The sequence below is a fragment of the Cimex lectularius genome, unplaced genomic scaffold (assembly GCF_000648675.2).
Source record: "Cimex lectularius strain Harlan isolate CLEC.00 unplaced genomic scaffold, Clec_2.1 scaffold48, whole genome shotgun sequence".
NCBI classification, from domain to species: domain Eukaryota; kingdom Metazoa; phylum Arthropoda; class Insecta; order Hemiptera; family Cimicidae; genus Cimex; species Cimex lectularius.
Genome location: NW_019392708.1, coordinates 1,763,549 through 1,788,816, shown reverse-complemented (window position 1 = coordinate 1,788,816; position 25,268 = coordinate 1,763,549). Strand labels below are relative to the sequence as shown.

The following is a 25,268-nucleotide window of genomic DNA, read 5'->3' as shown; positions in this document are numbered from 1 at the left end:
TGGAAAATAATATTTCACTAAAAATCGACAAAGGTTTCTGTAGGTGAACAACTGTTTTGACAATTTCGGTATTTAAAGGAGGCCAAATAAAATTACGGTATTTTCTCTATAATAATAATTATATGTCGTGTATGTCATTATTACAGAAAAAACAAATACATTTGCACATTAACAAAAATTGGACAAAAGGTGAAAGAAATTCTCTGTACAATAGATATTGAGGGCGGATATTGCCTCTATATTTAACGTTAAAACTCCGATTACGGAAACCTCTGTTTACAGAACAGTGTAAAATGTACTGGCATGGAAGATGAATTTTTAATTTTAATCTTAATTTTTTTTCAGTTGGCATTTAAAATCTCTACTTAGAAGACACTCTCAATAAGGACAAGGAGACTGTCTTGTCTCCAACAGTCAATCGTTGTACTGTACAAAAAGCCTCCTATATTCTTTCCAATATTGTTTTCAGTTCATGATTTCAGTTTAAATTGAATTGTTTTTAATATTAGCCAATTAACTATAAAGTTTAGTAAATAATAATTTACTATTAAGTTTTTTAGATTGTTAGTGTATCTATTGGAATCACATGACCATCTTTATGTCTGAAGCCTTATTTCATATCAATTCAGATTTAAAAATTCATGATCGTGAACGTTGAAATAGGAAAAAGAGTGTGCAGAAGTTTCTAACATTTACTGAGTCTGTGGTTATGCGTAGTATCATCTAGAGGGCTCGAGGGTGAGGTCAGGTCCTCGAAGTTGATAATGTAAAGGCATATGTCGTCCACTTCGCTTTTGACGGGAGCTATGACTTCACTGCATAAAAACTTGGTTCCTGCAACATAAAACAACAGAAATAAATAATATATTGTTTCGTCAGCTTCTTGCTTATAGAATTTTATAAAATGATGTTAATTCAATAACATTTTCTAAAGTGTCTTTAAATCTACAAATTTATCTTTTTCTTTAATGATTGTTTGCCGTGGCAAAAAGATATTTCTGCTTTTTAAGACTAGTGCTCACTCAACAGGCTTTCTATTAACCTTCATAAATGTCATTACATTTCTTTTTTTGCAAAAAAATGTTTCCTTCTCGAAACAATACTCCCTATCATACTCAACGGGTGATGTCCCTCTTAAGACCTACTTGGTTACTGATTTGTTGGTATCCTTTGTTAATAAGTGTACAATTGAGGATCATTATTCTTACATGATCAATAACTTGCATTAAATTTATGACGTCTCACTCTACAAGTGTTTATGCAATAAAAATATTTTATTAGACTTAGTCGTCTATTCGCTCACTTTATTACAAACCCATTCAAATCATTTAGAAATGATTAAAAGAAAAGCTATCAAATACCTAATCTTTAAATCTGGTTTTAACTTCACTACGTATTCTTCGGCCACGCCCGCCGTAACATAAATAAATTTCTTTAAAAATTAGAACATACATGAATGAAAGGAAGGGCTTACTAGAATAAGATAGATAATAGAAATATGTATGTAAAGATATTTATTGCAACTTAAAATAAAAAAACGACCAAAAAATAGAAGTGTTGTGAAATGAGAAATGCCATGGTGTATTTCCTTTTTAATTTATAATCAACCGAACTAAGCCACCTGAGGCAATCGATAATAATCGATCCCATAAACTAGAATGATAAATAAAGGAAAACACTGTGAAATGATTATTGATTATTGATTGAGAGAACGGAGGCGCAAAATAGTGTTTACAAAAAGGTCAAACTCATTGCGGTCGGGACTTTTAGGCCCCTAAGACCCGGAGAGTCACGCTACCGGTTTATGGATTGGAAATCCGAATAAGTGATAAATCCTCGCCTCTAAATAAATATTATCCCTGATTTTTTTGTTCAAACATAACGATTTCCAAAGTAAATTTTCGCTTTTACTGCGGATTTTGAAAACGATGTATATTTCATAAGGGTCACAATGGGTCAAAGAGAATGAAAATATATTAGTCGGTTGTCTTTCAGATTATCGCAATCTGATATTGCGGTCCATTTGAATAAAAGGGGTTATTCCGGAATAAAGGAGGTAATTGTTAGATTGCAGTAGCTTCATATTGATTATTCTTTGTAAGGGCCAATGGGGTTTTTCAATGAAATGGAATAAAAACCTGCAATAATATAGCAAAATTTGCTCTCTCTAAAACAATAAGGCAAAAATAGTTGGACCAGTATTTTTTCTTCGGGATGGAATGCTTCGGAAGAGCGATTTTCTAAGAGGTATTCAATTTGATATTGTTTAATTCAAAAAGAATTTTTCCACTGGGCATATTTTTGAAATTTTTTCACAAGTGGGCGAGTATAAATCGAGAAGCCAATTCCTTTCGGCCCTTAAGAAAGAGACTTGTGGCCACTTGAAGTCCGGGAGGATTTAGGTCAGTAATTGAATCTTTCAAGTGAATTGGACGATAGTTAAAATTTGAGGACACATTTTCCTCTCTGGCTTGGGAAACTCGTCTCGACGATAGCAGCAATACACCGAAAGGGATAACATAATGCTTAACAAATAATAACAACAAACACCTTGAAAGTGTAGAACGAATCTCACTTATATCTTCCAAATTGGCACAGATTATCGTTTAGGTTCTGGGAAATGAAACGGTATCTCAGCAATATTGTGGCAGGATGAAGTTAAAGCCGGGCTAAGCACGCGAGAGATTACTCACGCCGCGACCCTTATGGATTTTTTTTTTTTTTTTTGTACAGAGCCGAATTAAATGGTGCCGTGCAGAAATGTACAGCAGTAAAGCTCCGCACCAGATACCAGTGTAATAAAATAAAACAGACATAAAATAACCTATTTTTGGCTATATATTTACATTGATATTCCTAAGTGTAAATATTCTGCATACACAAACAGGGCGTAACAATTTGTGACAACTTCTACATTCTTACGATTCTGCGCATATTTAACTGTTTTAAATTTGTATGCATAAAAAATGACTTTGATTTTAGTTTAAATAATATGACAGTAATATAATTAACTGTTCTACTAAGAGTAATGTTAATCGATTCAGTATACATTTCAAAAAACGTAGATTTATTAACTTTTATAATTATTATTTACTAGATTTGATTTCAAGGTCAGAAAAACATTAAAGACAACTATTTTTGAAGTTTCTGAAATAAAGGTGGACGGATTGTTATATAACCCCTGTCCGTTGAACAACGATTTCTAGCGTTATCGATTTCGTCTTCCATCGACCAGGTCTTTTTTTTAATCAAAAGACTTTTCCTAAAGAAAATAAACACATGTTGAAAACGATTTACAACCCTATGTCCATTAAGTTATTATTAATTAAAATAGCGATGTAAATAACAAAATTTCACTTTAAAAAATATAATTTAAACGTTTAATCCTCAAGGCTTAAATTTATTCAATATGTAAAGGCAAAATTAAACAAATGGAATCAATTAGTCAAGAATTGGTTCGAGAAAGAGACAGGAAGAACAAGAAAAGAGTAATTAGGAAAAGAGTGGGCCATGGCTCAGGCAAGTTTATACCATTAATAATCTGACGGATTCCTCGACGATGCCTAATTAAGGTTGAACAGTGCTGCACATCCATCAGGTGTTGGCATACTTAATCTTAAGCATCTGTCAGCGTCAACCCTTGGTCAAGACTCATTATGTAGAAACTATGGACTTACTTGCTTTGCTATTCAACTTATTCATTTCTGAAATTTAAAAAACAAACAAAATCTTTCCGACCAGTCGACAATGATGGATAGCGTTGATACGTAGTTTAAAAAAATACTGAGGTTTGTTTTAACAGTAACAGCGAATCCGTAAAAATTATGAAAAATCAATAGCATAAACTTCATTAGAAAATATATCTATATTTGTTTTATTTTTTATTATTTATGCATTGTATATTTGAAGTTTATATTAGACTAAATTTCGACGAGTAGTGGAAAAAGGCTTAAAAAATTAGGACTGTGCTGAGAACCAGTTTAGTTTAGTTTAGTAATATGATGGCTGAAAATTTTTCAAATATTGGGTTGTCCGGAAAATAATGCAGGATTTTGGTATTAAACAAAAAAAAAAGAAACTAGTTACTTTAAAGCAATGTTCTTTAATCAAAATAATTTCCCATACTCTCAATACATTTCTCCCAACGTGTTGGTAACTTATAANAATGAGTAATCCTGTAAACGTAAACAGAATATTTTATATAGATTTTTTTTAATGAAAACTTAAAATCCTGCATTATTTTCCGGACAACCCAATAGTTGGATGTAGTTTTTTGATTTGGACATTAAACAATACTCACCAATCTCTATGTACTGTTTTATATATTACCTCAGTTATTGTGTATATTTACATGAAAAATCGAATGAATTTTATGGTAAGATTAAACGGAGATGGTTTTTGCATAGAAAAATCCGATGATGACAGTTTGGTAACAGTCGTTGGCTACTTAAATCATCGACAGGAGGCAATTTCAAAAACGCCATTTCTGTTGATGATTTGCTTTAAAAGAGGAGGAGAGACAACCATCAGAGATGGACGCAAGGATGAAAAGAGGATCCTGTATAATAATACAGTTTGGTGGTTGTCATGAGGGAATACCAAATAGCTCTCCATTAAACACTTCTCAGTCCTCTCTACCTATCGACGTGTGGTGAAATTAGACCTTGAGGTATGTTGATGCATTGAAATAATGTTGCTAAACATTACCAACTGGACAATTAATAGTAGACAGAAATTTTTTAAAAAAAGTGTACATTTTAAAAACAAGAAGGATGAGTGTTCACTTTATTAAGTGATATTTTAAATACGATAGCAGAGAAACATCAAAATCAATGTATCACGATAAATAAAAAATTAAATTAAGAACGAATCGACAACAAATATTGATGAAATCATTGAAAAATGAAAGCTAAAAGTTTTGTTGATCGTGCTAATTTATTAAAATTTAAAAAGCTCCAATTTTAACTTTAAAAAATTACCTTTAGATCGTTACTTAGATTTACAATAAAATCGGCAACGTACAAATGAAAAAGGAAATTTTTATAAAAAATATAACCCCCCCGCAGGCTCATAAGCTTTAATAAAATAGTTTTAATAATTCATTTATAAATAATACATACAATTTTTATTATGTACAATGCCCTTCAAATTAGAACACGCCTTGCTTGGTGCTCAGTATAAAAATTGCATTATTCAAAAATTAAAGAAAATTGTAAAAATTACCTAGAATGTCATAAAACAATTTAGTAAGAAAAGAAGATAGAAAAGAAGAATAAAGATATTGAATTTGTCTTAAATAGCCGCTTCAAATACGACCTATAGAAAAATTAGCACTCTAACATAGAATGAGCCATATATAAACGCTAATGCTCATATCAATAAATTGCTAGTACTTGCTGAATTGAAACTTGCAAATAAACGATATTTAAAATATATTTAAACAGGAGATACACTTATTTAATTTTTAACACCCTTGTAAATTTTGCCGTTTAAAATAACTTGATCACCAAGCACATCTATTGTTGACCTGTCCATTCTTTCTTCTCTCAGAAAAATATATTAAAAATTACATTCCCCGAATTAATTCAGGACAATGAGGATAAATTTGTAAACCAACTCACTGTGTCTGACACAAGTAAACTAAAGAAACTAAATTATATATATGTTCTAAGATATAGAAACAATTTTTAATAGGTTGTTAGGATTAAATCGTTTAATTTTTTTATCATATTTACAAATTTTTATTAATATTATTTCTATTGTATTATATGTTGCCATGATAAGTTTGTTTTATTTTCTTTACAATATTTATAAACGTACATTATTACTATTAATGGTGTGTTATATTTTATGTAATGTGTGATGATTGGTGACCGTTAGTTAAAGATTATTTGAAGATCGTGAGATGCAATCTGGTGGGATGTAGGTTTTAGAAAAATATTTTCTTTATCGCGCCAACGTTTCGATGTTTATTGAGATCATCTTCAGGGCTCAATGTGTTTGTTTTCTGCGTCGTTGTGTCATTCTTCTCAATCGTCTCTTCTGAGAGTCGACTCTCACCATGGTATACAAGAATGACACAACTACGCAGAAAACAAACACTTTGAGCCCTGAAGATGATCTCAATAAAGATCGAAACGTTGGCACGATAAAGAAAACGTTTTTTTCTAACCTACTTCACACCAGACCGCATCTCACTATCTCCAAATAATCATTGCATGCAATGTCAGGATGAATTTGTCTTATTTTCATTACAATATCTAAACAAGTATATTGATATTATTACTGGTGGGCTCTATCGGATGTAATGCCAGGATAAATATGTTTTTTTTAATAATATCTTTTAATGTTAAATATTACCAATAATTTTATTGCACTTTATTGTAAGAAATGCCAGGGTAAATTTGTTTTATTTCCTTTACAAATGTGTATCATTATTATTGTTTTTATTATTACGTGTATGTATATAGTGAAGGCGAACCCCATCTGTATGTCTGAGAATGTAACAGATTAAAATAAATATAAAAAATTAATAATTTTTTTAAAAATAATTTCATTTTTGTGAAACGTCGTGCTTTAGCTTCAGAGAATGTGAGATAGGTGCACGCTCTTGAAAAACATTGCTCTTTTCTTCAAAGTGAAAATTGATTCAACACAAGCATGGAAGATTGATTAAAGGATAATGTTGTAATCTTGACAGACCGGTCGGACTTAGGATTGGTAAACCACCGTTATTAACAAACATTCTATTCAAAGAGAGAACCGCTAAACCTCTTATTCCCAGCCACGGATTTAATCAACACGAATGGCTCCCGGGCTTTGTTTTTTCTCGCACGCCGACTTTTCTTCAATCGGCTGTTCAAATATTCTGGATCGTTTTCACACACAAGGTCACATTCTGATATAGAAAAACCATTTCAGACGGATACTCAGAGCCGTGTTGATGAGGAAGAGTAATGGTGGGTAAAGGCGTTTTTTTTCCTACTGATAAGAGAATGTTCTTGAGAAACATGGAGATTAGTTCAGTCGCTCACGCAAGATTGATTCAGTCAAAACTTTTACGATATCTTCCCCAGTGGATGGATATCGTTTAATTTAAGAGCTTATCTAATCCGATAGAAAACCTTTTAATAATATTGGATATTGACATTTCTGTAATAGTCTAGTTGTTGCAATTTATAGTAACAGTTGAAGTTAAAAGATTCGCTATTATTTAAAATTTACAAATTGATTAATTTCCTTAAAATATTTACATCCAGAACTAAAATACTAAATTTGGCTTCAGTTTGATAGCGTTTATCCAAATACATTGCTTATCGAAAGTAAGTATCAAACTCTCTGCAATTACCCAAGGCATGACAAGCTTTTATTATTGGACATATCGATCAACAAACTTATTATGCTATTTTACCTCGTACAGTAAATGGATTTTAAACAATCATTAATTGATTTATTCACTGCCCATCATAATAAATAAATTTAAAAAAACCAACCACCTGGTTTTTGCAGGAAAAAATTGCCAACTTTGGAAATGCATATTTTCTCAGCCTTTCAACTCACAGACATGCGAGGTCTCATTGTTTGGAAAATGAGCACGTAAAAACCACGCTTTTGCCAAAAAATCGCGAATAACTCGAAAACGGATGAGAAATCGGGCAATCTGGAGGTGGCCTACTGAAAGATCATTAAAATTTCCTATCGATCGCTGTAGGGCGCACGAATATTCAGCCAGACGTCTCCTGGCTCCACAGCTCAATTTCAAGTTTTTGTAAAACGTCCAAAAATTAACATACTCCCGAATTTTTGAATTTACAGATGAATGACTGAAACTAGAAAAACATTTTAAAATTCCTTCTTGTTAAGCGTCAAATTTTTGAAAAAATAAGACCTAGCGCAGTTCTGTGACTTAAAAGGCCGAGAAAATATGCATTTCCAAATATTGCCATTTTTTCCTGCAGAAACTAGGTGGTCGGGTTTTTTTTTAATTTATTTATTTTGATGGGCATTGCATAAATCAATTACTGATAGTTTAAAGTTCATTTACTGTACGAGGTAAAATAACATAATAAGTTGGTTGCTCGATATGTCCAATAATAAAAGCTTGTCATGCCTTGGCTCTTTACAGAGAACCTGTATGTATGGCGTCGAATTTAAGAATGGTTCTCAGGGATAGTAGCAAGTTTCTGGTCTGTTCCGATGTTTAGAGGTCGTGGGATTTTTTTTCTTGTATATAGATCTGTTTTTTTCAGTGCATGTGAGTTGTACGGGCTGACGTGAAATATAGCGTCACTATGGCCCCTCCAGCGAGTGTGCGTGTTTAAGGTCGATATTTATGGAATATGGGACATATTTATGAAAGTACTCCATCGACTCTAATTTAGATTAGCTTATTACTATTTTATGTAGGTCGATGGACGTATATTAAACAGAATGAGTTGAATGTACATAGATGTGAATATATCTATTTGTGCGACAGAATTATAGATGTTAGTTAGTTATAGATCATATTTTACAAAGCGTTGGAGGTGAAATAACCTAGCCGGAGCCTGACCCCGTGGGCCAGGAAGCGTCGATCTCCTAAGCATCCGGCTTATGGGGGATACAAGCGACCCAGCCAGGGTAGGTGAACTCCTCTAAGTATAGATCCTAGAGTCGGCACAGTCGGAGAATGACAACCTTTCGAGGTGTCCCAATCCAATAAAAAAGGCAAAAAACCTATCGCGTAAGTGAATAGCATGAATTTTTATCCTAGGTTCTTTGTAAACTTCATAGTCCTTCGATTCATCTAGTTCGATATTTAAATTTAGTTATTATTTCTAGCTTATTAAACCATACCGTTTCTACATGACCTCATCAAAACCTGCTAGGTGTATTTTTTAATGAATAATAATCTATCACTGATTAATCGCACATTAATCTTATAATGCGACAGTTATCACTTTCAACCCTACCAAAATATGTTCCAAGATGATTGAAGAATAAGTGGCCTCGAGTCCTTTTCAGTGATTAATAAATGACGAAGTTTTAGTGTGAAGGAGTGTTGTTCCTGGGAACCTCTCCTACAAGTGACTCAAACGACAAATTCAGCATAGACAGAAAATATTTACGTAATACAAAATTTGCAGATGTAAACATAGAAAGGATGTAAAAGAGGTCGGCACAAGGTTTTCTGCACTTCGACCTAAGTAGATTTATTTAAGTCACAAGCCAGCTTCAGATTTTTAATCAACCTTCATAGCCTTGGTCAGCTGCTCCTTGGTCTAGATGTCCACCTACTATTATATACAGGGTGTGACAAGGTTAAGTGTCAATATGCCCTGGTGAATTCACTAAATAAAACGTAATTCAGTGCCATCAGAACGAGGTTTATTGGATGACTCTTTCCTGAGATATTAACGTTTTTGTGATTTTAGTATAAAATCAGATTTTTTCACATAAAATCGTAATTTCTCAACTTAAGCGGTATTAAAATACAAATCTGACCTTTACTTATGTTTGACCTTTGCAACTACATCGAATTTTTCACAAGATAACAGCATTTCCGTTGAAACATTTTCGCTTCCGAATGCACAGTAGCTGCTCAAAGAATAACCAATGACTTTTTTTTTAAATACTCAATTTTGACTCGTGCAAAGACTTTCACAACAAAATTTTTAGGAACTTCATCAAAGTTGCCTTATTTGAAAAAAAGGTTAAAAAATTTGTGTCGAACCCAAGGAGAACAGCAACCCAAGAACATCGTACATGTCATATTTTTAATAAAGACGTTTATTAGTTGGTAACAAAAATTACATAAATTCTTCTCGAGGCATAGCCGGCTAAGTGCCCTGTTGGACCCCATTAGATTTTAACATACGGGAAATTCTTAAGGTGGCCATTCACGATCACTCCAAATGGAACCGCGCCAAGCCGTACAGCTCCATTTGAAATTTGAGGGGCATTCACGACCGCTCCATAGCCAGTCGCTCCGAACGTCAACCAGTGAATTACCTTCTCAAAATGGATGACGAACTCTTGTGCTACTCTTCAGTTTATTTACATATTAAAAGCAAAAAATCGAAGATAAAATGGTGTAAGAAGTGGCTCCTGAACAGAAGCCGTAATACCCATATCAATTTGATGAAAGAACTTTCCCTTGAACCCGCTGATTGGAGGAACTATTTAAGGATGGATGAAACGTCTTATTTATTCATTATATTTAGTGTTCTATTGACCAAATTACTTCTTTCAATTATTTAATCTTTTTTGTAAGGTTTTGGTTGAAATGAAAAAGCTAGTGCCACGAGCGGGATCTGAATCCATGGCCTTCGGCTAAATACGCCGCTGCTCTACCACTTGAGCTATCGTGACTTCGATCCTCTCCGACACCAAAAAATGGCAAAAAGAGAGAAAATTCGAAAGGTTGTAGGTTGAGATGGGGAGTTGGTGCCCGAGTGGATCGAACTATCGAAGTCAGGATAGCTCAAGTGGTTAGCGCAGCGGCGTATTTAGCCGAATGTCGTGGATTCGAATCCCCTCGTGACACTATTTTTTCATTTCAACCAAAACCTTACAAAAAAAAGATTAACGTCTTATTTATATTTACTCCAGCTTGTTACCCCCTTGATTAGAAAACAAAAGACAGTCATGAGAGAAATCATCACTACATGAAAGGTTGGCAACCACATTACGATTTCTCGCTACAGGGATGAACTACAAAGAACTTAAGTTCTCTACTACGATTTCTGATCATTGTTAGGGGTTATCAATACCGCATCTCTCATTGCATTTGTATCCTTTGTTTTGAAAACGTCGACCAACTGGTTGAGGATCGAATTTCTTTTATTTCTATCGTGGTAATATAATCATTGTCCACCACTTTCATAAACATGGTACACTTTCATACAATTCAATCACCTCAACAATAAAATCTCGATTGGATGTCATTACCAATAAAGAATAAACGTTTTTGACTTTTTGAGAATGTACGACGGAGATGTTTGCTCAGGGACAGAAAGACGGAGACTGCGCCAAAAAAAGAGGGTTTTCTCATTCACGACCAGGCCACCGCGCCAAAATCCCCACCCTCCACGCCAGATTTTCCCATTCACCAAAGCGCCATGCCGTCGTCGCGCCGTAGATATTTGGAGTGGCGCGATGGAGTTTGGCCCGGTCGAATATTCGGCACAGCCGGGCACGCCAGTTCAGTTTTGCCATTGACGTGGTTTTTGGAACGGCATCGCTCCGTTTGGACTGCTTGGAGCGATCGTGAATGGCCACCTTTAAAGTTGCAGAGCACAGCACATCCTTCGAAACGGGGGAACAGCCTATAAAAAATTTTAAATTTTGAAATCACGAAAAATGGCATGAGGGAAAGAAGGAAAGGATATGGATCTGATTGATGTTACCAATTAATAAATGTTTTTATTCCAAATATGACATGTACGATGTTCTTGGGTGGCTACTCTCCTTTGGTTCGATATCACGTTTTTCAACATAGCAAAGAAGATTTCACTAAAAAAAATCTAAAAAAGGTATATTTCACTAAAAAAAGTTCTAAAAAAGGTAAAGCGTGTGTATGTCTTTGGAATAAAAAATAATATAAAATATAAAAATAGTAGAAAATACGGGAACTGTGGTGAAGTCCTCAAAAATTTTGATGGGAAAATCATTGCCCGAGCCAGAGCCACAATTGAGTACTTAATAAAAATAAATTGAAAAAATGTTAATTTCTAAAAAGATAGAAACCTTGTTCCGGTGGCACTGAACTATGTTTTACCTAGTAAAATCCACCATGGCACTATTCACTTTTAACCCTTTAATACCCTGTACATGGTTGCGGTCATACATAATAACCAATATTACACAGTTTTTGCTGCAATAGTTTTATCAGTTATTTCAGCTTCAGAAATTTGAATACTCGATCATTTTAATTTATCGTGTAACTGGTAGTTGTAAATTGAACTTGGCTTTATAAAAATTCACCCAATTTCAAGTTTTGTATTTTATTTGAATAATTTTATTAATTTTCTATTTTTTAACTAGTTACAAGATCCCATCCGAAACTACCAACCATTATATATATATATATATATAGTTGGTCGTTGAGCCGGTCGAGTACGGACGTGTTTGTGTCGCTCCAAAATCGTTGTTAAAATAAGTGGTAATTAAGGACTTTTGAAGTCTCTAATATTTTGGAATAGGCTCGGTATATGTCATTTGTTAATTTTAAAAATAAGTAAATATATAAAATGAGTGCAAAAACGGGTTCCATAATCGCCGGAAAAACGTGCATCTCGTATCAATAGAAAGGTAACAACATCTCCTACTCATAGCTCATAGTTAGGACGATATCAATGTTTACATATGGATAAAGGTCGGAACCTTACAGGCTTTACCCTCCCAACTCAACGATTAAAAGGAAAAAAAGCTGCTCACCAGAGGAAAAACATCAACAATATAAAAGGCATAACTCAGAGTTAAATATGACTGAGGAGGACGCACAGGCAGGCTCTCTCTATTAAGGCATCTTAAATCAGTTTTTACAGAAATTCTAGACTCTAGATTGGCCGATCTGAAAACCGATATGAGGGCTAAGGGCGCAAATCTCCAGAGTATAATTTAGGAGAATATTGAAATAAAGACAGACCTGAAGGAACAAAAAGAAATCAACAAATGATCGCGCAACAACTAGAATATTTATCACAGGAGACGAAAAAAAATCATATTTCATGGTTTGCGAGGAGAAGAATGCAAGGAGTTTGAGAGCAATTCACAAGGTCAAAATGTTTTGTGTGTCCGTATTAAAAGCGAGAGAGGATGTTCGCGCCAAAAATCACGAATTATAATTGTTTATTTTGTTTCCGAAATGCCGCTAATCTAGAATTTATCCTAGCTCTGTTCCCTCCCCACAATCCTGTCCTGTTGCTGCCTAGTCCTGCTCTAGTCCTGTTCGCTTCCGTCTCGCTTCCATACAGTCCTCTATTAATTAGCCTCCAAGAGTGATTTTCTTTTAGTTTTCCTTCAGTTTTTCTCTTATTTTCAAAAAGCATTTTTTTTCTTTCGTTTTGTTAATTATCGCGTTCAAAATAGCGCGAGTGTCTCCTCCCACATCCTTAATGCGACACATCATACAGGGTTCGGACGGAGCCCCGAAGGTAATTAATAGACTAGGATTCTGTTTTATCTTTGGCCAGAGTTATTGCAGGTTCTAGCTATTAAACGGCTCTCCTCCCTGGTTGTCGAGAAAATCAAGCCACAGTTAACAATAGTATTTTATTTTATTTTGTATTTCATTTTATTTTGTATTTTTATTTAATTTAATTTTATTTTATTTTATTGCGACCGACCAGCGCGTGCACAGAGGATATATTAATATATAGAGCCTTTCCAGTTGAAAAATCATTAACAGGAATGAGACCAATCATTGCAGAAATTCCAATGGAAATTGATGTAAGAAACATATTCCAGAATGCTAAAACCTTGAAGGGAACGAGGTGGGCTCTCTCGGTATCTTACTGAAAAACAACGCCAAATCAGGGACAATCTTCTACTGTAAAGTACAGAATAAAGCAATAAAGTTGCCAGGGTCTCAGTCTAGAGAAACTCAATGTGTCCAGGATCATAAATTCGATTGGGAAGAAAATCGTTTCAGCTATAATAGAGAAAATGGTATTAGCAAGATCAATGAATTACTCAAAACGATCTCGGAGAATTTGTGACAACTATCTGGCAACTCGGATGGAAAGTTGAACGAAGCGGAACCTAAGGAAATGCTGCAGCTAAAGAAGAATATCTCGTCAATTCTCAACACAAAGAGATGACAACAACCAATGCATCTAAGAAAATTAAAACGTAAAGGTAAATTATTAGTGTTAATTTAGTTATTTTGATTAAATAACTTATTGTATATGTTGAAACTTGCACGATTTTACTTGTACGTTAAAAATGAAGTACAACTGAAAATTGTATATCGTATATATCATTATAATATCTATCATTTTCTTCTGTTTTTATTTAAGATATATGTACAATTATTTGATTTAAGAAAAAAAACATCAACCTGGCAGACGGACTAATTAATTGTCTTTTGTAAATTTAAATGTACAAACAAAAATGTATAAAGTTCAATAAATCTACTTAAATTATTAAATATTATATATATATTGTTTGTTTGTTTGTTTGTTTGTGTGTGTGTGTGTGTGTGTGTGTGTGTGTGTGTGTGTGTGTGTGTGTGTGTATGTGTGTGTTTCTGCCCTGCCACATGTTGGACATTTGTCCGAACTTTGACCGTCCACACTAATCAGGGTCGGCTGAGTTAATTGTATTTTAAAGTCTAAATTTGTTTAATGAAGTAATAAAAATAAACATGCAAATTTTTATTTTAGATGAGAATAAGACGAATTTGCACAGGTTCGTAGTTTGATTCGCCAGTTTGGCAAAGTTTAATCACCTATGATCACCCTGATCCGTCAATTATTGCTGCGTAGTTAACCATTTCAACTTCTTCAATGAGTTAAGAATTTTAGATGGCGTTTAACCCCCTGTCGAAGTAATTAATGTTTCAGTTTGAAGTCTAAAATTGGTTTTACTACAGCTTCATATGTTGTAGGAAGTTGATTGTCGTTATGTAAAACAGTAATGAGAAAAACATAGTGCTGCGATGTTGTCAAGTACAAAATAATGACTCATTTTTTAGAACTTATAACAAAGATAATACAATAATACAATTCATTGTTTAAATCTACAGATCTAAAACGAGCATTTTTCTGCCATGTGTAAACCATTTATTGGCACTTGGTAGTCGTAGTTGAATTGCGAGTGTCGGCTGTCGCCATAAATTAAACTTTAAAGGGTAGACATACAATTTAAACGAACGATTGAATGAAAAACATTGTTATTACTATTCTGATAGATGTTGAATATTAATCCACGGTTTATTTGACTCTAGTAACTCAAACCCCGTTTTTTTCAACCATTTTGTCATCTTCAGTGAATGTAACTGGTTCAAGAGTGATTTGAATGTTGGGCAGATTTCCCATCCATCGAATTTTTGTCGATATTTTACGAATTTTCGAACAGAAGGAGATTGCATTGTAGATTGAATATAAATTGATTGGAAGATGATTCTGCCGTTTGTATCTGCAGTTCAAAAACATCAAAAACAAACAGCGGATCATCAAACTGTCATCATTTCAACCGGTTTGAATTTTAAAAAATTTTTAATTTTATTTGAAAGATATTTTTTTACACCTATCATGACGTTGCAAGAGTCTCAATTAAAAAACGTACTGATAATAAAATATCAAAACTGATATGGTGACACGAGTGCCTAAAAAAGTTTATTCAAGTCCAGAGCGAGGACGTGGCGTGAGAGAGACCAATTGTAATAATATGTAAAACCATAAAATAGGTGCCTCGTAAGAAATAAACTTGACCTACTTTCACAACATTTTGACTCATTTCTTGGTATAATGTTAGGTTTAATAAATAAATGTGTGAAGATCGATAAATAAGTATTAACAATTAAGATTAAATAAAATGTGAACAATTTATATTATATCCGTAAGAAAGTCATAAGAAAATTTTAACGTATGTTTACGTGCATATAAACAAAGGTACACATAAAACTTCTAAAAACATATTCTATTAGTTATTGTTAGAAAAGAACTATGTACGAAGTTTTCCCTTAGTTTTGAAGCGACGGTTTGTTTTGAGAGCTTTCACCATGTATTCTGCGTGCTGATGAACCAGTAAATTGGTCGATGCCGTTCATTATTGGTTCTGTGATTTTTGTGAAGACAAGTCTCTTTTAGGTGGGGTGCGCGTTTTATCACTGGCTTTAGTGGATTAAATGTGAGATTTTTATTTTTTGGTCGGTCTTTGCCTTTTTAATTTGTACAATGTTTCGAATAGTGTAAAAGATGTATGTGAACTGTTAATATATTCAGTTACGGTTGATATTTCTAGGTACTAGAGTATGTTTATTTTGCGACCATTTTGTATGGCGTGTTGCTTACATTGTCTGATCCTATTTTTACTTTATATCCATAAGTTAAATAAACAGACATTTGTCTTCATGTTGGTTGTAAGGTCAAAGCGCTAGCTTATGCTGTCGTCATAGTTCTCCTTACCGAAAACTTTCATTATTATTATTTCATTGTTCCTTCCTCTTTTTCTAATCGTGGGTTCAATGGAGTAGATAATGTACTTAGAGTTTTGATAATTTCTGTATTTATGAGTGTTTTTTTTTTGTAGTTTAAATGTGTGCAAAAAGCTCGTCCTTATTAACACCCAACCTAATCCTATGCCCCTTCCTCGAAGGGCGATTATTCTGAATTTGCCAAGGGTCGGACCTGTACCTCTTCTGTACTTCAAATCAACTTCACTCCTCCTTGCATAAGCTGTGGGGCTTCTCTTTGTTCCCAATCGTACAATTTGTTTGGAGGAACTAGGCCAACGAATTGCCGAAAACTTTAGAGAATAAAGGTCAATGTAAACAAATGCACACATGTTACATTTACTCTACGAAACAAAATCTCTTACACAATATCCCTCGACAGCATTCATTTCCCCAAAACAGACTGCGTACGCTATTCTCATTTCTAACTTGACGCACGATTTACCTGGGATTGATATACATAAATAAAACTACAGGAATTAAACATACGTTCGAACTACTGTATAAATCTAACATGTCGGCAAAGAGCTATCTGACACTCTAAAAAACACTACTTAAACTGATTTGGACATATCGACTGAATATGCGGGCATCGCTAAACCTAGCAGTATGAAGAAAACAAAGATGAAAACTACACGTTTTATTGCTTCACAATACAAATGAGACTGAATAAACATTTTAAATCGAGTAAAAAGTAAACATTGAAATTCTTTATCCTTGTTTTGGATTAAGGATTAAACATATTTATCTGTATTAATTTCCAATTTAATATTCAGCATGAAAAATTGTATATTGGTAAATACAATGACATAAATTGACGGCAGAATTTTCTTTTATCGAGAAAATGAAAAAAATTATTTGGGTAGAATTTTCTCCGTTTGTACTTTTCTTTTGCCAGTGGTAAATATCACTTTTATCAAGAGCGTTGGGGGTTATTAGATGTAACCATTAACAAAAAACAAAACAACACAAAAATACTGAAAGCAACTAACAAACTAATAAATTAGATAGAATTAAATAACAAAATAAGAATTGCAACATCATCGATGATCATGAGCACAACTGGAAAACTGCATATTAAACAAGAAATATTTTTTCTATAAAGTCATAAATATTACACTCAATTGATACTTTTCAAAAGTTTATTTTACGCTAATTTATTTCAATGTGGGAAAAATATTTGTATTAGGCACTTCTGAGAAAGTCAAGAACCGACTATATTGTAGGACAAATTATTAGCAATTTATAGGTTCTATCAAAAGAATGACGACTTATTTCTGTTGGGTTAGAGGACATTCGGGAATAAAAAATAATGAGATAGTTGATAATCTTGCAAAGAATGACACAAAAGAGGAAACTTTTAGACATACCAATCCTATTTGAAAATGCTCGGACATGTTTTTCTCACCAGAATATGGAGGAATTGGCAGAAAGATTGAGAAGAGATCTGATCAGAACCTTTATATCAGAGTGTGAAACCCCCAAATATCCAAAATTCCTCGCTTCCGCTGCACAGACAAGGCAAAAAGTGCACTATAGTCAACAGGCTAAGTTGCACGGAATTTACTGGTTTTTCTCCAGCGTATTGGAGTTAGGGAATCCCCGTTATGCTCGAAATGTCACGTCCTCGAAGGCTTGAAACATACAAAAAATATTATTCTCACAAAACAATAATTTTCACAGATCTATACAGAATGCGAGAAATAGATAAACCATACAATTACAAATCATAGTTGGCTGCGGAGAATAATAACATTTATAAAACCCTCCTGAAATATATGTACGACACTGGCATTTAAATTGGGGAGCGTAATTGAAAAATAGAATTAATAAAATAAAAATAAAAAATAAATCAGGAAAAAATTAAAGAAGAAGAAATTTCGTAAAAAGAAGAAAAGAAAAAGAAAGACGAAAGAATAAACTTCTAAATAAAATTAAAAGCAAACAGTAACAAATATTAATGAAATATTAATTGTAGGGAGTCTCGGCTAATCCTTATAATAGATTTATACCTAATTGGTAAGAACAAAGGCCAAAAAAACTATTTTTTGGAGTAGTATTTGACCAGTTCGTTTCTTCATCCATTTATTATTTTTCATGTGATCTACCAATCACAATAATAGTGACGCTACTGTATATGATGTATACCAACATTTTTCGAACAATTATTATTTAAGACCAAAAAGATTCAACTGTCTAACATTTAAAGAATCTATTACATTTTACATTAAAAGGTTTCCGTGATGGGGGGGAAAAAAAAGAAAAACAAGTAAAGGCGTCCGACCGGGCTAAATCGTAAATTTTCATTTAAACTTTAACCGCACTTGGAATGGTTAAAGTCGACGGCCTTTGGGAAAATAGATTTTCATTTAAAATGTAAGTGAGGTTAAATAGCTTTATTAAGCCGACGAACAGATTGGGTGGAATGGAACCTCTGTCGGTTAGTAGCAGGTATCTCTTAAAAACCTGTTTTTTCTTTTAAGCTCAACGAAATAAAGTCCATTAATCAACGTTGTTCGGTAATGTTTATCTTGTTTTCTTTTTTATTTCTATTGTTTTCCACACAATAAAAATGCTCGAAAAATTTTCATGGATGGGTTTACTCATCATAAATAAAATGTTAAACGTTATTAAATAAAACCTGTGCCCTAATTTTTGATAAGCGATGTAAGAATATGATTAAAGGGAGTATAACTGCAATTTACTACGGTTAACCCTCGTGGAACATAAAATGATATGCCCTTGGTTGAAATATTATATTAAAACGTGTTGAATAATGTTCAATAACTTCAGAGAAGCCGTTTTAAAATTGTCTTGTTTTATAGTTTCTGTGAAAAGTAAAAAATTAAGAAACTTCTGTACTTTATAGTTTTAGCTACAATTATTTAACTTCCTGTACAAATTAAAATGATTATAAGTAGGACTTGTCACATACTTCTTATAATAATAATGCATAATCTCTTTCCATTTCTGATTCAAGGATGATACTTTCATTTTCTTGAAGTAACAGAATATCGCCAACAATTTATTTAAATTGAATGGACAAAATGACCCAAAATGTGTTTTAATGACAATATAATAGTGTACTGTAAAACTACTAAAAATGCGATAAAATTATAATTGTAATTATAAAATAAAAATAACCATTTTGGATTGCTTTTTTGAGTTACAAGAGGTTTAAAAACCATCATAATTTTTTCATCCACCCTTTTTTTACGACAGTTGTGTAGAGCTCGAAGTTCTTTCCTTAACATACAACCGATCCGCCTTTGTAAATCATTTACCAGAATTCTAGCATTATATTCTACTTTTTCGACCGGTGGTAACTTCTACGAAAACGTTGAAGGTTTGTTTAATAATTATTCGCAGTGCGGTCTCCTGCACGCTATCACGCCATTCCTTTCCGCTTCAGTCTGCTTTGTTACGGCAGTGAATCATGAATCAATACGACATATGCAACAAATGCTTTAATATCAACATACATTTCATACATGAAAAGAATGTCTGTTAGATTAATTACATTTTAATGTGGCAATGTTGATAAAAAATCTTCCCTACATAAACAATCTAATTGTAAGAACAATATTTTTCACAACATTAATAATTATCAATTAGGTTTTGTGGTCCAATTGACCAAATAAAGTTTAAGTGAGGTATTGGTTGAGATAAAAAAGACAGTGTCACGAGCGGGATTCGAACCGATGACCTTCGACTAAATACGCCGCTGCTCAATTGGTAGAGCGAATGGGTTCGAATCCCGCTCTTGACGCTGAATTTTTTCTCTCAACCAATACCTCACTTAAAGATTAATTAATTGAAAATTAGTAATTATTTTCAACAACCAATACCGAGATATTTATGTAATTCTGATCAAAATCCAATTCCAAAAAATTAAGTTTTATTTAAGCTATAATAAAAATAAAACAATAAATGGTTACCTTAACCAATAAAGCAACATCAGCGTAATTAAAGATAGTAACAAAACATTCAAATAATTTCCATTCAAACTACCATAATCTTTTCTTGTATAATAAAAATATGGACGACGTAAAAACTCGTTTTTAATGACTTTTTCTTTAGTCAGTTTTAACCTAAGAACTTTTATGATAGAATATATAAAGTTCTCCCACACAAGTCAAAGAAATAATTACTGTGCCTTTCACCTTGCATAAACATATACCCTTGAAAGTAAAAAATGTTGCCAGGTGCATTTTCTGTCTTGTTCTTCCGTTGTATTACTGCTCATCATAAAACCCTATCCAAACTTTCCAGTTTAAATCTTCCCCATCCATCATGACGAAGTGTGCGTTCTGCAAGGGAGCATCCTTGGTCAAATTCTATCGTCAGTATACACTGCTGACAGCTCTATTAATACCGATACAATACTACTTACAAATGCAGACAGTACCGACATCGTTTTAGAAAAACGCAGCCTAGTGGCTTTCAGAGACATCCAGGACCTAACCTTCGCCCTTCACCTTATCACCTCTCCTCCAATCTATTACATTTCTGCTCCTCCACCTGCAACCAATTTCGTCCACAATTGGGGCTTTATGTCGATAAAAGACTTTCTGGAACGCCCATACTTGACTCAATAGTACAAGAAATGAACAAACGATTTAAATCATTCAAAAGACAATATGACAATAGGTTGAAACTTTCACTACAACCATGTTCCAACTTCCAAAGAATTCAGTCATTCCAGTCCAAAGAATCCTCCTTACTTTGTTTTGAACCTTATTAATCTCGTATGCCTTCAAATTCGAGATTTTCTCGACACTTCGCCCCAGCTAAACAAATTTATGCTCGAGCAGTTCAGACGCCTAAAGCACCAATCGCCTTTTTTCTCTGGTTTCCTCTCTAGTAAGAAAAGTGAATAGGGCTGTGATGGTAGTAAAAATAATGGATTACTTCTCCACTCTTATATTGTTATAATACAAAATTTAAAAAGAAAACAAAGTAGCTATTAGCAATAGCGCGGCTATAAGATAGTAATAAATAATTTTCTTCAAAAATGGGTGTTTCTTGATTATAATAAAGGCTTGGTCCACGTCTTTGCAAAAAATATAAAATTGCATTCCAGTAATATCAAAGGATAAGAAGAAAACACCCGTTAATTTTGCCAACCAATCATGAGTCTGCAATAAATGTCCAGGTTTTGTTGATATTTTTGTAAAGTCGTGATAAAACTTTTTATTATAGTATTCAACGAATCACTTCGTTTTTGTAACATTTCATTCATTTGCGAAAAACAATCGTAGACATTTCTTACCATACCAAGAAAGTAGCGTGACAATAATCTAAATTAAATTATACACGACGGTTTTCTCCAACATGGAAGAGGCAAGAAATCATGTTGAAGATGGATGATTTTGAACACAGGTCACAAGTGTAAGATACATTTTTTGTCTAATATGAAATTAATATTTGATCTAAAAAAGTTAACGTTCTTCACTGTGAACACCAACCGTCTTCTTACAATTCGCAATTGATATTTTTTTCTTAAAACATTTCCACTTTACTTCACCGGGACCGTTTATTCTATAATTTCAGCGGTGACAAAGACAAATATTCAAATATTCAAATATTCGAATATTCAAAGTTCAGAAGAATATGAAAAAACTGTATTAAAACACCCATTTGAACATTGTATTTGCTGATTATTCGGAAATCGTGAGATGCGGCCTGGTGTGATGTAGGTATCAGAAAAATATTTTCTTTGCCAACGTTTGATCTTTATTAAGATCATCTTCTTTGATTGAATATAAAAAATATTTTTTGCATTGTATAAATTCACTTTTTTCCATATCCTACATGTATTTGTTAAATTTAAACAATGTTTGTAAATCCCAGCACCTGAAGATGATCTCAATAAAGATCGAAACGTTGGCACGATAAAGAAAATATTTTTCTGATACCTACATCACACCAGACCGCATCTCACGATTTTCGAATAATCACCGACTAACGGTCACTAATCACCACACGTTGTATTTATTCATGTGTAGGTGACATGGTGTACTTATTTTACTGAAAAGGATAATTTATAAATGTGGGATCATTGTTTTTAGTGAAATTCGTTATTGTGCAATTGATAGAAAAATATTAGACACATGTACGAGCGTTCTAGCTAATAGCATATTGGAACCGAGAGGTTTAATCGTTTTTGTTAATACGGTTTTCCACTCGCGTTCGGCATGTATTTTATAATTATTACATCAATATATTACGTGTTATCTAATGTCAAATAACAAAATAATATATAGGATAATGCGCCGGTCACAAATTATGTTATGTCATTATCTGCAAAACCCATACGATGGCTAGATGCCAAATACAATTTTGACGTAGAGACTGAGTGGCTTAGCAAAACTTGTTAAAATACGTTATTTAGCAAGAAACCAATTCGATAGTAGTTTTTTTGCAGCTCTGCTGAAATTATTTTTTTATCAAAAAATATTTATTTTCTCTTAAATTTTCCTCTTCCAAATTCCGTCTCAATTTGCTTCGCAAATTACGAATGTAATGATGACATTGAATCGACTATATTCACCCACAGGAAACATAACAAGAGTTTTAGAAAATTTTATATAATACACGTAATAGCACAAACCTAGCCTCCGTAAATAGGAGAGAACGGAAGATGTAATATATAAAATTTTTCTCTCAACCAATACCTTACATAAAGATTAATTATTTGAAAATAGTTATTTGGTCAATCGGACCACGAACCCTAATGGATTTAATAAGTAAAATGAAGTATATCTTCACTAAAGCTTTCCGCGACCATTTCATTTGTCGCCGAGAATCAAATAAATTACACGACATTTGAAAAATGCCAAAAAGGAGGGAAAATTCGAAAGGTGGGTTGAGATGGGAAGTTGGTGTCCGAGTGGATCAAAGTCACGATAACTTGGCGCTGGTAGAGCAGCGGCGTATTTAGCCGAAGGTCCTGGGTTCGAATCCCGCTCGTGACACTCTCATTTTATCTCAACCAATACCTTACATAAATTAATTAATTGAAAGACGTTATTTGGTCAATCGAACCACGAACTCTAATTGATGTAATATATAACGTCGGGGGAGTTATTGTTTATTTCATCCTTTTTTTCTTCCTTTTAGTAGTACAAAACTTCAATCATTTTTAATAGAAATTTTTAGCCTTTGAGCTAAAAGAATCAATATTACGCCTTTTTTAAAAAGATAGTTCCTACTCACAATAAGATTGATTTAATACATAATAGATGCACTCACTCCATCATTCACCATTTCTAGCAATATTACGCTTTCTGACGGTTCTAATTTTGTGAAAATTGATGCAATCCAGAGGTGTTAAATTTTATGTGAAACATAAGACATCGGCGGAAAAATTGCCTTGCCGATTCAAGAAATAACGTGTATTTCGCCAGGAAAATTCTTATTTAATACTTAAAGGATGCACAAAATGAATATTATTTTAGCAAGAATAATGTTTTTTCCTACTATACCAATAGGGTTTTAACCTTTTTTTAAAAACTTTTATACATCTAATAAAAAAACTCGACTGATAATACCCTTGCAACACAAGTACGACAAACAATGAAAACCATATGGTAAAAATGTCAATTATTTAGGGGCAATGCAAGAACACTGGGCTATGTATCTTTTATTTTCTTGTGTTACTACCACCAAAAAAATCCTTTAAAATTCTAGATCCTTCGCCTATCGAGCGTATTTTCACGATAAACGGCTTTTTTGTCACTATACACTGGGACACACCCTGGAATGCCACTATAGATTATAGACAATACATATTAAGCCGAAGGTCGTGGGTACGAATCCCGCTCATGACACTATCTTTTTCATTTCAACCAAAACCTTACTTAAAAAGATTAATTAATTGAAAGAAGTAATTTGGTCAATAGACCACTAAATATAATGGATTTAATACAAATTAATGTAATTTATTGAGTTTACTAGAATAAAATAAAATTTTCCGATTTTATTTCCAATTTTGGCACTCATATATTTTATTTAACTTGGAAAATGTTTTATTTTGTTAATGTTTGGTAAGGGAAATACATTTAAAGTGTAAGCATAGTAAATTCACTAGTTTCGTGGTCCGCTTGACCAATTAATATCTTTCAATTAATTAACGTTTTTAGTTGAGATAGAAAAGTCAGTGTCACGAGCTGGATTCGAACCTACGATCTTCGGATAGATACGTTCTGCTCTACCACTTGAGCTATCGTACCCTCGATCCACTCGGACATTAACTTCCCATCTCAACCCCATCTAGGCGTATCTAGTCGAAAATCGTGGGTTCGAATCCCGCTCGTGACACTGACATTTTTATCTCAACTAAAAACCTTAATTAATTGTAAGCATAGTGCTAATTTTTTGGCTATTACTGTAGGTGGAGAGGATCATAGAAGAACCATCAGACTTACAACGAAATTTCTGGAATGTTACCGCAACAGAACCCGAATTCTGGTTGAACACCTGACAGGGCACTACCGCCGAAGACCAACATGCACCGGTTAGGAGTACAAACAGAAGAAACACCGTGCTGATACTGCAAAGGAAAAGAGGAGACTATAGTACAAGTTTCATGGTTTTGCCAGTATCTATGAGGTGTAGATTCTTGCAAAGGGGAGAAGAAAACCCGCGAGCAAGACTCAACATTAATGAACCACTAGCATAACTATGGAGGTTGATTAACATCCTTAAGCTGGCCAGTGAGTTATAAAAACACAGGACGACAATAGATCTAGTCAAGTCGAGGTGGCAAAGGCCTTTTGGCCACATTTTTTATCGCTATCCTTATCTTCGTGCTAATTTCTCATAGAACCAAACCAGTTTGGTCTTATGCAAACAACAAAACAACATTACACAAACTATATTAAGTGTAACTAAGTGGAATTTTATGAAACTTACGTTACGCGAAATTAATTAAAAAAACAAGTAATCTTTAGCTTTTCTTTTCTACATTTTTCTCATTCAGTCTTACCACAGTAAATGTGCAAAACACGATATTAAACAGCTGGGGAAGATATTCATTCCGCCTATTACTTTCTCTCTATCAATTCATGGAAATGTGAAATTATATTTTACCTTCACCAGCTGCTGG

At 33.4% G+C, this 25,268-nt stretch overlaps 1 protein-coding gene across 3 annotated transcripts in view; it reads right to left on the bottom strand.

Moving 5' to 3' along the window:
- LOC106672944 (potassium voltage-gated channel subfamily H member 2) overlaps nt 1-25,268 on the bottom strand; it is a 330,717-nt gene that overhangs the window by 178,046 nt on the left and 127,403 nt on the right. For all 3 annotated transcript variants that reach the window (XR_002910158.1, XM_024226299.1, XM_014404794.2), the window contains exon 3: nt 691-834. Coding sequence is in view for 2 of the 3 variants with exons in the window: in XM_024226299.1 (XP_024082067.1) it covers nt 691-834 (144 nt within the window). In the remaining variant the exon portion in view is untranslated. The remainder of the gene's footprint in view (nt 1-690; nt 835-25,268) is intronic.